The 16,646-nt window shown below is 31.7% G+C and overlaps 1 protein-coding gene across 1 annotated transcript in view; it reads right to left on the minus strand.

Moving 5' to 3' along the window:
* Positions 1-4,663: 4,663 nt before the first annotated feature.
* The window catches only part of LOC137388361 (calcium-activated chloride channel regulator 1-like), a 48,209-nt gene continuing 36,226 nt past the window's right edge, over positions 4,664-16,646 (minus strand). The window contains exons 13-22 of the mRNA XM_068074847.1: positions 15,738-15,893; positions 13,585-13,705; positions 13,270-13,364; positions 12,695-12,800; positions 11,189-11,338; positions 10,908-11,045; positions 10,290-10,447; positions 6,329-6,400; positions 5,044-5,174; positions 4,664-4,748 (exon numbers count right to left, since the gene is read on the minus strand). Of these exons, the coding sequence (XP_067930948.1) occupies positions 4,664-4,748; positions 5,044-5,174; positions 6,329-6,400; positions 10,290-10,447; positions 10,908-11,045; positions 11,189-11,338; positions 12,695-12,800; positions 13,270-13,364; positions 13,585-13,705; positions 15,738-15,893 (1,212 nt within the window). The remainder of the gene's footprint in view (positions 4,749-5,043; positions 5,175-6,328; positions 6,401-10,289; positions 10,448-10,907; positions 11,046-11,188; positions 11,339-12,694; positions 12,801-13,269; positions 13,365-13,584; positions 13,706-15,737; positions 15,894-16,646) is intronic.

A 16,646-nucleotide genomic window follows, 5' to 3' on the forward strand; every position in this document is an offset into this window, starting at 1 on the left:
GAGCTATAAATGAATATGCATTTGAAAGCTTAGAATTTTCTCAACAGGCAGCCATTTATTCCCTGCAAATCGTCCCTGCGAATTTATTCGTCTGTGAATATTTCTATCAAAATTGTGATGTGTCAAAGTTGCCACCTTTCTATCATAAAACATCGATAACAAATACATTTTTGGAAGCAATAACTCTGTGAACATGGTTTATGATAAGCATCTGCACGGTGTCATATGTTTGCAAGAGTTTGCAAAGAAACTGGTTGTCCAAGTCGTCCTTTCCAAGCCAGCAAGCTTTCATCTATAGATATGAATTTACCAGGCAGCAAAACAGAATATAACCGGTCACATATGGCAAAAACATCTTCTAACTTGAAAAATTTATTGCTAGCAGGCTGTTCAAAATTGTCAGCAAAATGCACAGTAGCAAGTAAACTTGCTTCTACTTTTAATTTTATTAAAAATTAGCATAGATAATAAAGGATTGTGGACCAGTAAGACAACAGAGTAGACTTTTTGAAAATACTTATATGCAAAACTAAATAAATAACTCGACAAATATCTTTACCATCAACAGGCTCCGAAGCATCGCAATGTTTTTGGAAGCCATATTTATTCATTTCGTTAAATATAACATTTATAATGGCCGATATTTTAAAAAGCTTTAAATATTAAAAATACTTACCTGTTTAAAAATTCGAACTTACTCCTGCCAAGCTGTCAACAAAATGTAATTTTTTTGGTTTTAAGTCAGCTCCTATTTGAAATCCGAGAATACTCCTGGTTTCATCGCCGGCCGTTTCACTCTCACTTTTGCAATCCAATCCACCCTGTTGATCTTATTTTTCACTTTCATCGTCTTCCCCACATTCTTCCGACCTGATATCCTCTTCTTCACTTCCAAACCAGTCGATGTCTTCTTCTAAACAAACTTTTTTAGCAGAGCTTGAACAACCACGTGCGTTCATGATGAATAGATTTCCATAAAAGATCACATCTTTGCAAAGTGTATTGCTTGCACATGCGTATTAGGGATTATTTATAGCCTCAAAACAGTATTACAAAGCCAACGGAAATTGATCAAATTACTAATTTTAAATTTTAATGCTGTTTTTTAATAAATAATATATTTTAAAAAAGATCTATCGAAGGCCGAATTATTTCGGGATTTTCCGAATCCGTACGCTGAGACAACGCTCGTATTCCGGGCTTTTACGGATTTCATAAGCAAAGGGTTAACTAGATCAAAACTTTGTGAAGTAGTCTATAATGTTTTCTATTTATTTATTTATTTATTTGTGTAATAGCCAAGGAAGAATCCACCAGAGAAGGAGCAGTGGAGTGTTTCACGACAACAGAAGATCATGAAGCTACCAACTGGAATGGCAAGGAGCTTACAGAAAACCCTGGGGAATTTCCTGCTGTCTCACTAGATGCTCAGCTTATGTATTATAAAATCAAGTACCTGAAGCGCTATAAAACACACTATACTAGTTATGGTGTATTTAATGTAGTTTCAGCTGAAGATTACGAACATTGTTGACAGGAGCGTATATCTGGAGTGTATGATGGTATTCAGATGGTAAATAAGACCATTTTATATTATCTTAAAGAGAGTAGCTCTGACTATCGGGTCATTAGTCGGCAACTTATTAGACTGAGTCCAGCTGTACTAGAAGCTTACGAGTCATGGTGTAAGAAGTTGACTCCAGAAGATGACAATAGTAGGCCATCTCCAGCATATTATGGTATGGAAAAATCCATTACGCATGGCTAAACATACGTTTTCCTGTTATGCTTTCCAATGTACTCATGTATGCGGATAACTGGCATATCTTCAATATGTTTTAAAACAAAATTTTATTGTTTGTTCACACCGGACTATTATAGTGTATTAACTGTTAATTGATGCCCTGATCCAGTAGTAACTACTGTTTTATTAACTTTTATGTTGCATACATCTATATAGTTTAGCCATCCTGTATTTCTAGTCAGTTTGTTTGCATTAGTGGAATATGCATCAAGGCAGTGTGTACTCAGCTGTACTCAGGGTGTACTTTTTCTTTATACAATTTTGCAACTTAGTGTATTCAACTTTTTCAACGGTTTTTCTATTTGGTACATATTATATTTCGTTTAGAGATGCTATGTAAATCTAAGTAATATATAACTTTTACCTACAACATACAATGATAATACCTCCTCATAACTCTAAGCTTTAGTTTGCATGAAGTCATAAAACTTTTATGTAGCCATGCTAATACTTGCTGTTCAAGTCCATGAAGTTGAAATAAGATAACAGTTTTGTAGCTAGGCTAATATTTGCTGAAAAGCTAGGTTGTAACATGTATTTAATAGAAATATAACTGTTTTGTAGCCAGGCTAATAATTGCTGAGAAGTTAGGTTCCAATATGTATTTAATAGAAATATAACTGTTTTGTAGCTGGGCTAATAATTGCTGAAAAGTCAGGCCCTAACATGTATTTAATAGAAATATAACTGTTTTGTAGCTAGGCTAATAATTGCTGAAAAGTCAGGTTCTAATTTGTATTGTAATTAGAAGAAAAAGTATAACTGTTTTGTGGGCAAGCCAAAACCTGCTGTAGTCATATAAAATAACTGCTTTGCAATGTAGTACATACGTAATAGTTTGTAATAATAAAAGTATCAATATACAAGCCCTATTCAAGAGCATACTAAAAACCATTTACAACAACAGCCTACTACTACTATGCAGTACAGCTAGCATTAGCAGTTTTGTCGTTCCGTAGAAACGACCTTGTCAACGTGCAGTTATATTATAGGCGCCAGAATTTATTTCTGTGTACATTCCGCAACCGAGTTAGGAATTGGGGCTAGAAACTCACAAATCGTTATCTTTTTTAGATCTGGCCCTATTTTTGTATCAGTCAGTTTTATTTGTTCTTATTTATTTTATTTTCAGTTTATTTTATTCTTAAGTTTTACTAAAATTTATCACAAAGATTGGTTTTTGGTTAAACGTTGTAATCTTGTTTTTTTTTCTACATATATTTGTGCGTGAAATCCGTTATGATTACCAATGGAGCGACCGACATAACATCGCAGCCAAGCCGCGTAGACGGAAGAGAACAACTCCCTATAAGTGCAGCTGATGCATCAGGTGTAGTACGTCTTGTGACAAGCTGTTGTTGCTCGTCGGCTCGACGGGGGACAACTCCGCAAAACAACAGTTTGTCAAGACAGGCTACGGTTAAAGGAGCCAAATGAGAGAAAAGACAATCACAAAATAGAAATTGAGTGTGTAATTAATTTAAAGAGAGTAAAAATCATATTGGAATCATCGACAAAACATAACAGATCCGGCACAAGTCCTCAGAATTATAATAAACTGTTTATTATTGATAAGAAGTGCCGGCTTAATTTGGCAAAGGAGCCACTTTGCCAGCTCAAAACAAACTTTATTAATTACTCCAGAACCTCAGTCAGCTAGCATTACACAAAAATATATAATTATATAAACTAAATATATAACACAAATTTTTTTTATTGCGTTTGATATAATTTATTTAGTTTGTTTGTTGTTTTTCTGAAGACAAAACTATTAGTCACCTTTTTAGCAAAAATTATGTTTGCTTATTTGATGTATATTGTATTAACAATTTTCACCTGTTGTTATTAATTAATATTATTTTATATACTTTTGGTTTTTCACTTTTTTTCTTATGAGATAGAAAAGAAACTGATTTGTCGAGCATTGAATATTAATAATTTTCTTAAAAAATAGCTTTTGATGGTATTGCACTGATAGCCATTTGGCTTATTCCTTGCCTTGCTTACATACGCACCATTCTTCGTCAGGATTATACTAATATAGCCAAACCACATAAATAATACTTTATCTCCTTTATAATAAGCTATAATAGTTTTTGAAGAATGTGCAGACATTGCACTTTGACATTGAAGTGCAAGCAAGGAAGAACTAAACAGGTAGTTTGTTATCTACTCAACTTTAGAGTTGGCGCGGAATTTACTTCAACATCAGAAAGGGTTACATTTTATTCACACTTTGTTGAATAGATTTATTAGATGAAAGTCTTTGAGCTCAGTGATAAGAGTACTCTACAAAATTTACTCAAGCCATTTTTGCACCTCCCACTTGTGTAACTAGTTAGAACTACAAAAACCAATCAAAATAATCAATAGAAACAATCAAACGCTACAATCAGCCTTTATGACAGATCGCATGAGCAAGTTATAAAAACGTTTACTAGTTAAAAGCACATTAGAAAAAATACACTGTACTATGAAATATTATTGTACTTCTTTAGTAAAAGTAATATTATAAACAACCATAAAAATAATTATCTACTAAATCTATAGGCTTTAAAGTTTTGTCCAAACTTCTCTGATTATGAAAGAACATAGAGCAGATCTTCAGATAACAGATGATGTTCATTTTTGTGGTTCTCTCATCGCACTCTTCACTGTGTGGACTTTTAGCAGCAGTTCCTGAAAATTTTAATTTGTTTTAATTAGTTTAAAAAAAAGTAAATAGGTCATTCAGCTGTCTGACGTGTGATTATGAACTTATTGGGTCACTGAGCAATTTGTTAAAGAAGCTAGTTTGGGCCAATTCTGCTTGTTAAAGAACTTCAGTTTTAAAATATAGCTAAATACGTGCGTAAGCTCTTATCCACTAGTCAAGTAACGTGCCATTATTTTGCTGTAATTGAAGACCTCAACGGAAGAACGATCAATGTCACAATTGTTCAAACTGAAGATATAGCCATTTTAAAGTTTACAACTTGAACATTGATCAGTTTTGCAAAGAGCTAGTTTGTTTTAAGTTGGGATATCCCTATACTTGGGTCATTTTACTAAAAGTTTGTCACAGAGACTAAATCTTGTGGCCAGAACTATCTAATGGAAGATAAACCTTGTACTTTAAAAAAATGTGACATTGTGCGTTCTCATGTTGAAGTCTTCAATTGTTTAATACGAACAAAGTTTTATTGAGATAACGCTAATACCAAACTACTGTCAAATGAAATGAACTGTTAGCAGCTTACCTGTTCTTTTGTCGGAGGGAAAGTGCTCTGAAATAAGAAATGAATAGTCCCACACCAGCAGCAACAGCTAGGATTCCAGTTATAGATAAAGCGGCAGCTAGGGCCACTAGTTTAGTTTCATAAGTAGCTTTCTGCAAAAAAACATTAAATTTATAAGGTATTCATTTACGACGCATTACTACTAGTTTAAAGGTTTTAGAAAACATTAAGGTCAAGAAAGAATTTTTGAATTCAGTGCTGGTCACAGCTAGTTTATCAGATGAAGTCTTAATCTAATATAATGCAGTGTATATATGATTTTCAAAAACATACCAAACTTAGCCAATAGGCTAAGATGAATTAATTAGAAGTAAAAGTTAAAAAAGTAGTTTTCATTAAGGGTTCCATGATGTCAGGTAACAAAATGAACAGAATATGAAGTCAAAACTAGTTAATAAATTGTAAACCCACAACTTGATGCGGTAGATTACAACAAGATTGGAAAAGTAATTTAGTTCTATAAAATCTCTTGAGTTGCTGTATATTGGTATGTCTTGATATTTTTTAATATGACAGGATATGGTATTAGGCTAGCCATATTATATGAGACATTGAGGATTATGATGTAATAAAATTATGAGTTGTAACACGCTTTGATATGTTGATATACACAACTTTGTTTTAGAGTATGATTCGCGGAGATATGCAATGATGCACTTCAGTGTGCCTCGGTATGTTACAGTATGCTACATTTTGGTAACATTTGTCATGCTGAAATATGATACTATGCGCTTTAACCAAGTTTGGTGTGTTGTAATACGCTACAGTATGTTAACATATGATACTCTAAGATATGCTATTTGACCTTCAATGTGCTTTGCTTTAATGCCACATAAATTAACATACTGTATAAGATGCTAAAACATGATATAATATATAAACTTACTTTGGTATATCGTGTTGTGATTAATATATATATATAATATATATATAATAATACATAATAAATATTCCATATTATATTATGTATATTATTACACTTCAACGTGTCAGTATATAATATGCTGCATAATGTGATAAAATGTGCTTCGGGCTTTAGGTACAATGTGACATGCTACAATTAAGCCTGAAGCAGTATGATACAATATTACATAGCATGGTGAGCAGAATGAGTTTCAGATAAAATTTGTCAACATTTTGTGCATAATTGTCAATGACAGAACTAATGGGTGACTGTGTGAGTCGCTAAATACCACTTCAGCCAGGATGGCAGTTGTTAAAAGTTATATGTTGCAAATCAGCTCACTTTTGTTGGCTGTACTGTCTCCACAAAGCCTTGAGAAGTTGTATCAAGAGGTTCCCCTTTAGATACGGTTGACTAAAATTCAGATATACACCAAGTTAAGAAATAGATAAAAAAGGTTGGACATTGTTCTTTGTTTATTTTGATACACTCAAACAGCAGTAGTAAAAATTATGACATGACACTTGATTAAAAATTGGGATTTTAGTCAAAAAAGCAATATAAATTTTTTTTAAGCATATTTAAAAATAAGTTAACAAAATCTAAAATTGACCCTAATTTTTTTAAATTGACACATTTTACTATTAGCATAAAAGTATTTAGCAGATTAATAGCTTTTTGCAACATACCCATATGCTTACTCGAAATACATGTTTTATATCAGTTTTTCCTAGGTCGATAAATTTAGCCATGATGTTTTCAATTGTTTACAGGAAGCTAAAAAAAGTGAGAGTTCATTTGCTTTTAAGTTACTAGCAACATCTTTGCTCATTATTAGTTTAACTGTTCAAAAATTTCAGCTTTTTGTGTATTTTTGTATTACACATAATTACCAGAGTTATAAAATTTGTAAACATAATTAAATGCCGACTGGCCTACTATTTTTGATCAAAGAAAAAACTAATATATGGTCTACCGGTTTACTGTTAGTTGCAATATTTAGTTGGAATGTTAAAAAATAACAAAACTCAAGATTTTTTAAACATTTAAAAAAACTTTGGCTTAAGTGATTAGTTATAGATGTACCAATAGTCAAGACCTTTAGTAGCTGATGCTGTAGAAGGAAGGTTAAGCAGTTCTTGTAGTAAATTGGTTTTATATAACCTAATTACATGCTACGTATCTCATGGGCAAGCCAATAGAGGGGTTCACAACTAATCAGCCTACCTACTATTTTACGTTATTTGTTTCTGGTGTTTGTAAAATGTCCAATATATTATATCATATCAATACAGTCATACCTTGACACATGCGAGTCCCAACATATGAAAAATTTGAGATATGAATAATTTTCCAAAAACAACATTGTCCAGTCATTCTTGTCCAATTAGTTGGATTTTTTTTTACAAAGGTTTGCTGAAAATGAAGGGAAATCAAGTCAGAAAGTGAGGCATAAGAAGTCAAGCAGAAAGAAGAAACACAAAAAAAAAGAAATGAAAATGGAATTATGATTAACGTTAGTGTAAAAGAAGGTTGACACTATTTTAAAGTGTTTATATAGTAATCTAAGTCTATTTAAGTTTAATTTAAAGTTTATGTTACTGTATATAGTGTCACAAAAGAGTAGCGCCTAAATGGGCTGCCGCCAAATCTATCTCACACTATCGTTTGCAACTGCCATTCCTTTCAAAGGTTGGAATTCTGTAAAGCACTCTACAAAACAGTGTTGAATTTTACTGCAGACCATCACCACTAGATAAGTTATTGTTACTTTGTGAGCATGGCAAACTCTCTCTCTCTCATTCCTTTTCTTTTGTTTTCTTTTTCGAGTACTCAGCCAAGATGAGTCAGACTTCCTCTGGTTGTGGATTAATTATGATACCAGGTTTTCCATCAGCTGGATCATATGCACTCATCTGCCTAAGTTGATAATAATCTACCTCAATTTTAAAAATCATCTTAGCTACACCTTTATTGCAGAGTTTAGGTCTTCCTTGATTTTGTTTACATCACACCCGTATAATAGCTGATATAGAAGCTAGTCTTGTGCCATCTGTGTACGTAGCCCAACCATCTCAAACTTTTTCCAACACGGGTGTCAGCCGTTGATGATAGGCATGCCCATGTAAGAATTTTTTCTTTGAAATCCTATCTCGCCACTTGATGTTCACAATGTCTCTCAAAAGTCTCATCATCACAGCATGAAGTTTTTTTACTTGAGCTTGAAAAATCGTCCAGGTCTCAGTGCCATATACAATAAGAGGGTTGACAGAACCAATGTTTGATATACTTTACAGTCTACCATGACTGAGAAATGCTAGTTCTTTCAGACTCTCTGTTAAAGTTTGCCAAAGGCCTGATCAAGCTTTGTCGATCATTGCTTGAAGTTTCTTTCAGACCGCAGAATAGTCAGATGAAGGGATTCAAATGTAAGTAAAATGTGTGGCTTTAACCAGTGATTCTTGGCTGATGTAGATGTCTTTGGCTTCAGCATCCACTTTCTTTTTTTATAATAGTCTTCAAGCCAAACAAAAAAGCAGCCCAGGCAAAGTTGTCCAAGAGTAGCTGCATGCCAGAGGCAGTGTGCGCAATCAATGCACTGTCATCAGCAAATGGCGTTTCTTGAACCAAGTGTTTAATGGTATGGAACTAGGCTTTGAAATGGGAGACACTGAAACGATCTGGTCTTGTCTATATAAACACTACTTGATGTACATCCTTAAAAGGTGCATAAAGCATAGCAGGTAGGTTGCCCAAAAACATGGTGGGAGCTGGGATACAGCCCCGCTTGACACTACTCATTTGATGAGTCGTTACCTTGAACTAATCATGCCTGCATCCCATTGCATTCTGCTCTGATCAGGTTGGTTGCTTGAACTATGCATTCTCGTTTTTAGCACGTTTCAGTGGGTCTCTTGCAAAACAGCATTAAAGACATTTGTAAAATCTATCCATACTGTGTAATGCTTAAAGTTTTGTTAGGCACAGTTCTCCTGTATTTGACGAAGACTGAAGACTATGTCTATATAGTTTTGGTTTCTTCGGAATCTACTTGGAGTCTCTAAGAAAATATAATGACATAACTTATCTAGTTGATTGATGATAGTCTAGGCTAAGATCTTCTCTTTAATCAATAGAAGTGAGATCTCTCTATCATTGCCTCATTGCTTCCTGCTGATGCTTTTTAGAGCTTGGTAGTGGTTCAGATTTTTAAATGTGTGCAATTATATCATGCTGCTATTCTTGCAGTCATGCTCTACCATGTTTTCGACTTTTTGCAGAACTGTTACCACTACCAAGTGTTTTCTTGTCTTTCATGAATAGGAATTGTCAACGTGATGAATTAGGTTAGTTAAAAACACGTTTTTCCAAGGTAATATCCTGCTTTGGCCTATTTTTCAGAGGGCAGGAACAACTTAGTTAATATATATACTTATTTTATAAAAGGACAAGTGGCTTGAGATAAAAAAGTTGACCAAACAGCTTGGACAGAATGTACTAAGTTTGTATGTTAAGGTATGACTGTACTAGAAATGATTTACAACTTTATTTTACACATCTAGTTGGAGCACAGCAAAGTAAAATATAGCTATTGTAGAATGCCTTTTCGTGCTTATTAATTTATGTTAACATTTAAATAGGAATTTTATGCAAATCTTGCTCATTTAAAAACAGAAAAATTAAGTATTTATCGCATGAACTTTTAGTTTCTAAGCCATTTTAAAATAAAACAAATTTATCTTTTGCAAAGTCAAATGCATTTAAAAAAGTTATTAAAATACCCTGCTACATTTTTTATTTATATAAAATATTTTATACTTTTTTAATCATACTTGTATTTTATTAAATATGCTGGTGTGAGATCTCAACTGTTTAATTCTAAGACACTTCTAAAAACTGGCAGCTGATACGATGACTTAATAAAATGAGTAGCTAATTATATAAATAGTAAATTGAGCAAAAATTTAACAAATAGCCTTCTTTTTGCTTAAAAGCTGCTGATGAATGCTTTTTACCAAACATATTAGTCAGTTATAATATGTTGTATCAAAAACTAAAGTGCTGCAAAACAAATGTTTGGAATATTACGAGTGAGTACTCAATAGCTAAAATTTAGACAAAACACTATTTTATATTTTATTTTGTTATTATTTTGGAATAATAACAGGATAATGATGGCTAAATTTTACTAATTTTTGATTGCCTCAAACCAGTTGTTTTAAAAAAATTTAATTTTTTAGTTTAATGTTGAACAATATTGAAACATAAAAACATTTGTATACCTCTTGAGTTTCTAACTTACGGACAAATTGGAATTGAAGGAGACGCCGTTCTCAAAAATGGACACAGGATTTGACCAGTTAGCAAAGTTATTGCTTGAGTCATGAGTCCGGAGTCTAAGGTAGAAATTGGTGAAGTTGGCTGGAACTGGAAATTTAAGTATGCTTGAAGTGATTACACCTGTAAATAGAAGCATCTTAAAATTTTTTCTGTTTGTGTTGGTAAACTGTTGTGTTATTAAAGCTAATATTTTAGTCCAATTTCTTTAGTCTTGTTTCAATGTTGTGGTAAGCGCCAAAAACCTACTGAAGTCATCTAAAATTAACATAGCGAAGTTACACAATTGCATCAAGCATTCAAATAATAAGTGTTACTATGACAGTAATAACGAAAGATCACAAACCACCTGCAAACATATATTTAAGAGCTAACTGTTGTCTTTGCATCGAAATAATCACTAAAATATAGGCCTATTTTCTACCAAATATTTGGCCAGATTGCAACTCGTACAAAATAATGAATATATTATTATTTGCTATGTCAAGGACACTTGAACTTAAGGTAAAACATGTAGAAGATCCCATTGTTTTATACACAATAACAGTGAGTTAATATAAGCGGAAAGCATTATGTTACATACTTGTATTGATAGGAAGCTGAAGATAAGTACCAGCTTCCACCAGAAAGGCAGTTGCGTTACTTGAAAAAGAATCTGGTTGAAGAATGAGCATAGGTTTTAGCAGAAGGTCTGTTCCAACTCCAAATTCATATCCAGATACTGCAGCCAACAATCATTTGTTTAGAAAATAATATGATTTTAGATTTTTTTTAAATTTTATTTCATGATAACTGAATATGAACAGTGATTTGGAAAAAGTGATTGTTCTAAAAGTACCCTTTGAAATCAGTATATAAACTAACCTTTACCAATGTTAAGGTCCTCCCCAGGTGCTGTCCAGCTGACAGTAAGTAAACCGTTTTTACCATATTCTTGAACTACGAGGTCTGAGATTTTTTCTGGTGGCGTCCTGTCTGACACATTATGCCAGTTTTTGATTACTATGACGCCTCCTATACAATAAAATCAGATTATTAGTTATTGGTTTACATTGACTTAATATTTAGTAAGGCAAATTTGTATCGATATTAAAGGATATTCAACTAGTCACATAGTAGAGAAATTTATATGCTCTCTGACTAAAAGATTACCTAGTTTCAAACATGATTATATGTATACTAAAAGTTAAACATACTAAGTCCCTTAGGATTTAAAAAGATTTTATTTATTTGAAAATAAATGAGAATGGTCAATGTTAAGTTAGGATCTAAATCAGCCATGTCTAAAAATTTGTGTTTGGCGATTACAAAATCAGTGCATCGTTTAAAGTAATTTATATACAAGTTTAAGTAGTCATTATGAAATCATACACTGATTTACAGTAAATTAAGTAAATCTTACAACATTTATGAGAAGACCAAAATGCATTAAAACTTAAAACTTCTTGTTCATTGCAAATATGTAATAATGGAATTGAAACTGGTTTTCACACCACTATGCTTTAGAGAAATTGTGTCTTTTAAACAGAATTCAAGAATAGCTGCCTCTTGACTAGCCAAAATTTTTTAGTTTGCAAATATTCTTCTAGATAAACTTAAAAAAACATACCAAAATTTATGAAACTGCTCCATTGAGTTTTGAGATCTTTTAAAATGAACACTAACAGCTTGAAGTTAGTAAACCTATTCGGAAAGTATTAACTCAAAGTTGATTGACTAAATATTGGTAAAACTGGGAAATAAATGTGATTTTTTTTAGATTAAACAAATGGTTGATTTCAGTCTTTTTTCCAGGTTTCTATTCAAGTTGCTTTCATGATGAAAATTAGAAAAAACAGATTATTTTCCTAACTAAAGCAGATTTAGACTTAAGTAAAAAACAAAAACTAGGCATTCTGGAAAATCACTCCACCAAACAACATAAAGGTATTATTTGAATTAATTAAAAGAAGCTATAGTACATGGTGAATTAAAAAATAAACGGGGGTCTTTGACAAAATGTTGAAACTCACATGATGAATGATTGACAACAAAAAGAGTACAATAAGTTGTTAAAGGCTAAATAATTGTTCCAAAATAGATTTAAATATTGTTTTTTTAATATCTCTTTTATATCTTAATCAGAAACAACTGAAACAACTGCTAAAATCAAACTAAGAAAACTTTAAACGGAATGTTATCTGTATTTGTAAAATATATGGTAACGGTAGCAATAACTTTACGCTAAAGGTTTTATACGATGACGATTAATGTATTGTACTGTTGAGACAGTTTTAAGTATTATACACGTACTTGTTGAATAGATCAGAAAATTAATAATTAACAGCTTGAAGTCAATTGTGCCTATCAACTTAATAGCAACTGTTATACCTGTAATAGATCTGGTCACATATCCAATGCTGTTGCAATCTATGCATCTCTTCTTTCTGCTTACTCCGTCTTGACCAGGAATTACGCCATTACCAGACACTTCAATCTATTACAGATAAAGTATCACAGTACTGCATTATCGAGCTGGTTATTCCTTAATACTTTAAACAGACACAGCTATTAGATATTGAAAGTCTCGATTTAACAAAAAGTTTAGGGAAAGACTACAACTAGAGGTTTGATAACTTCAATAAATCAATTATACAACACTTCAAAATTTCTACAGATTGCCACGTGTCCACCTGTTTTTAAAAAGTTTTTACTTTGAAGAATAAAGCACGTAAAACATAATTACATATTAAAACATATAAACATTCAAACACTTCTGAGGTCAAAAAGTTCCAAATATAATTCATGATCTTGATTTAAGCTTTAATACAATGTCATAAACAAGGTATGTTTGCTTATGGCCACTATAAGCACAAAAATGTGCATAGTTTATACAAGACGCTGAAATTTTATATAGAATTCCTGGTAGTATTAAACAGCAAAATTAAGGAGCAGATAACCCTTACAGTAAGTCCATAGTACTGCTGGTTTAAATCTCCAAGGATCCCATGTGCTCCAAGATAGCCTGTATAGTACCCATCATTTGGTACTGAGTCCATCCCTGTTTAAAAAGCAACTTTTTTCTAAAACCTCAATAGTGAGCTTAAAAAATCTATGCGTCAGGTACACGCAAAAGAAATTTCATCAAATAACCTAAAATCTTTTAATCAAGCAAAAAATCTTTAACAGCTTTCTGCAACCTTTTATAAAAATGAATTTAAAGCCGTACTTTCTTGATTTTTTACGAAAACTCATACTTACTTTGCTAAATTTGTGCTCACCTTGTCCGTCATCATTGTGTGGTATATTTGTCAGAGTGCCAGTTGGATCTTCTATCACAATACTAACGTTAAGCAGTAAAACTGGTGATAAACCCTGGAAGATGCCGATGTAAGATACTAGCTACAAATAGTTAAAAACACGTGTTAAATAATAAAAAGCAATGAATTGTAAAAGTTTTGTTTTCAAAAATCAGGCTTTGAGAAACTTTCACCTACTATATACATATATACAATGCATCAATATAATTATATTGATAACTTTCATAATATCTACATGTATATAAATATGTATAAATATATATCTAGATATGTATATATAAACATATATTTAGATACATGTATATCTATATATATATCTATATATAGCTATATATATTATTCATAGATAAATATATAAATAAATATATATATGTAAAGGATATATTTACAAAAATACTTATACATATTTACATCTATGTAAAGAGTATGCATATATATAATACAGATACATCTATATATTTATAAAAAAATATTTATTAATATATACATAGAAATAAACACATTTTATACATTTATTTTATATACTAGAAATTCCACTGTCATACAGCCCACGACTAAAGTGATATTGGAAAAAAGAAAGGGTACCGATGGTTGAGAAATGCAATATTAGCAGTCAACTGGCACTGCAGTGCAATAGGATAACTGCAATGGTAGCTGTAATGTACTGTGTGTGGGTGTTATTATATACAACAAACAGCAATAATGAAAGGAAAAGATTATATGTTTATATCTCTCTTCCTGCAATAGGAGAAATGCAATATTGGCCAATATTAGAAGTAAAATGCATTGATATTATTAGAATAACCAATATTATTAATATAGTAATAATATAAAACCAATGCACAATTTTGTTTACACTTTAAAACGTCATAGCTAACGATATCAAGAAGTGATATTTATATAGATTTTTAGAAAATATATTTAAAAAAGTGTTTGGTCATGACAAACAGCAATAATGAAAGGAAAAAATTATATGTTTATATCACTCCCTTTGCAATAGGAGAAATGCAATATTAGAAGTAAGATGCACTGATATTATTAGAATAACCTATATTATTAATGTAGTAATACAGTAATAATAGAAAACCAATGCACATTTTTGTTTACATTTCAAAACGTCATAGCTAACAATCTCAAGAAGTATTAAAAAGAATATCCAAACTTATAATTAAATAATAATAATAAATAAATAATAATATAATGTAATAATAACATAATAATCTCACTCATAAGAACTGTTAGAAAAAATATCATCGTCATTTCCTTTACTTACACTGCATTGGACATCAGTTAGAATACCAAAGTACTCAAATGTGTCCAAATTGTCAGATTCTTTGAAATCGGCAAAAATGAAACGATTTTAGTACTCCTACGTTAATTACAGAAACCTTCGACAAAGCTATAGACTGGTAAAATGTACACGGTTTTTTGTGTGAAATGCGCATGACTTAATCGTTCTATTCCCTGTCGCTCGGCGTTTTAATTTCGGGTCTTAACTTTGAAAAAAGTGATGCTTAACAAGTTTTAATAACGATTTTTGTCCAAATAAATCTGTCTATTTGTGTACGATCCGATTAGATGGGTAAGTTTTAAAATAATGCCGATGGTTTACAAAGACTTGGTAACATATTCAAATTGGTTTGTATGTGTTTTGTATTGTTATTATACTTAATGACTCTACAAAACGATGGTTAAATTTGTTAATGAAATTTTGATACAAGAGTGGCCAAGAGTTCGTCTCATTGTTGATGAATAATTTTCGTAAGTTATGTGCACATGCATTTATCATAAAAACTCCCAAACTTCGCATCCGTTCGTTTGGTCGTGGGATAAAATAAATGTATATCTTTTAAAACTTTAGACATTTTGTGATACTGATTTGTTTCTTTTTTGAAACCTGAATTGAGACTGTGTTCAAAATAAAAAATAGATTCAACCTGGTTGCAGAGAAAATATAGTTTTACAATATGTTCGAGCTGCATAGGATACTTGAATAATTAGCTGCAGACCATAATTTGTGAGTTAATAAATCAATATCCAACAGCTGAATGCTAATTTGTTACCATGTGTGGAAATAATACCATTTAATGCTAATAAAAACCACTTATACTTACTGAGGATGTTGTGCTAAATTCGACGCTTCTAGTATTGACTTTGTTGTTAATCTCAATGCCAGCAACTCCAGGAATTGGTGAGGAAGTTATAGTAACAATAATGGATGCCACATTACGAGAGTCTTCTTTTGTGATAGTGTAATCAATGAATTCATCCTGAAATCAATGATGGCCTGATTTGACAAACTATAAATTGTTGACAAATAATCATGTGTTCTTACTGAGTCAAATAGGTAACTTGTAAGGCTGTAATTTTATTGCTTATAAAATACTGAATTAGGTTCTTTTCTTTTTTACTGGACTTTATTATTGCAGATGAAATTTTTTATTATTTATGTATTGACAATAATTAGTTTAAGCCGCAGCAAATACATAAGCATTTTGACGTGGAAATGGTGTTCATAGTCATTATACCATGAGTCCTAGGTAACCCAACACTGTTTTTAATTGCTAATTGTGATGCTATGTTTACTAAAAAATTTGTTGATTTTTACCAGCTAAGTGTATTTTGTATGCAATCTTACCCAATATCAAAATAGTAAAAACTATCATATGACACTCTGCCTCCAGCACTGGCTACAGCTCTGAGTTTTGAGTTACGCAATGTTTTATAACTATTTTTAAGCAGCTTGGCAAGTCCGCATCATAATGATCGAGAAAATCATGTTTTTTAACGGAGGTAAATTTTGGCTGTAGTTGTCTTATAAACCAGTGCTCCAAAACTAGCTTAGCACCTTTTGTGGATTATAGCATGTAACATGTTGTTGTAACTATAATGTCATAAGTTGTCATTCCATTCAAAAATGTCTTGTTCGAAAGGTCTTATATCTGAAACCTGGTAAAATCCAAATATTCTCTTATTTCTGTGGAATAATTTGATATCAAAATTTATGTTAATACTGATATTTT

This window comes from Watersipora subatra, chromosome 2 (genome assembly GCF_963576615.1).
Source record: "Watersipora subatra chromosome 2, tzWatSuba1.1, whole genome shotgun sequence".
NCBI lineage: Eukaryota > Metazoa > Bryozoa > Gymnolaemata > Cheilostomatida > Watersiporidae > Watersipora > Watersipora subatra.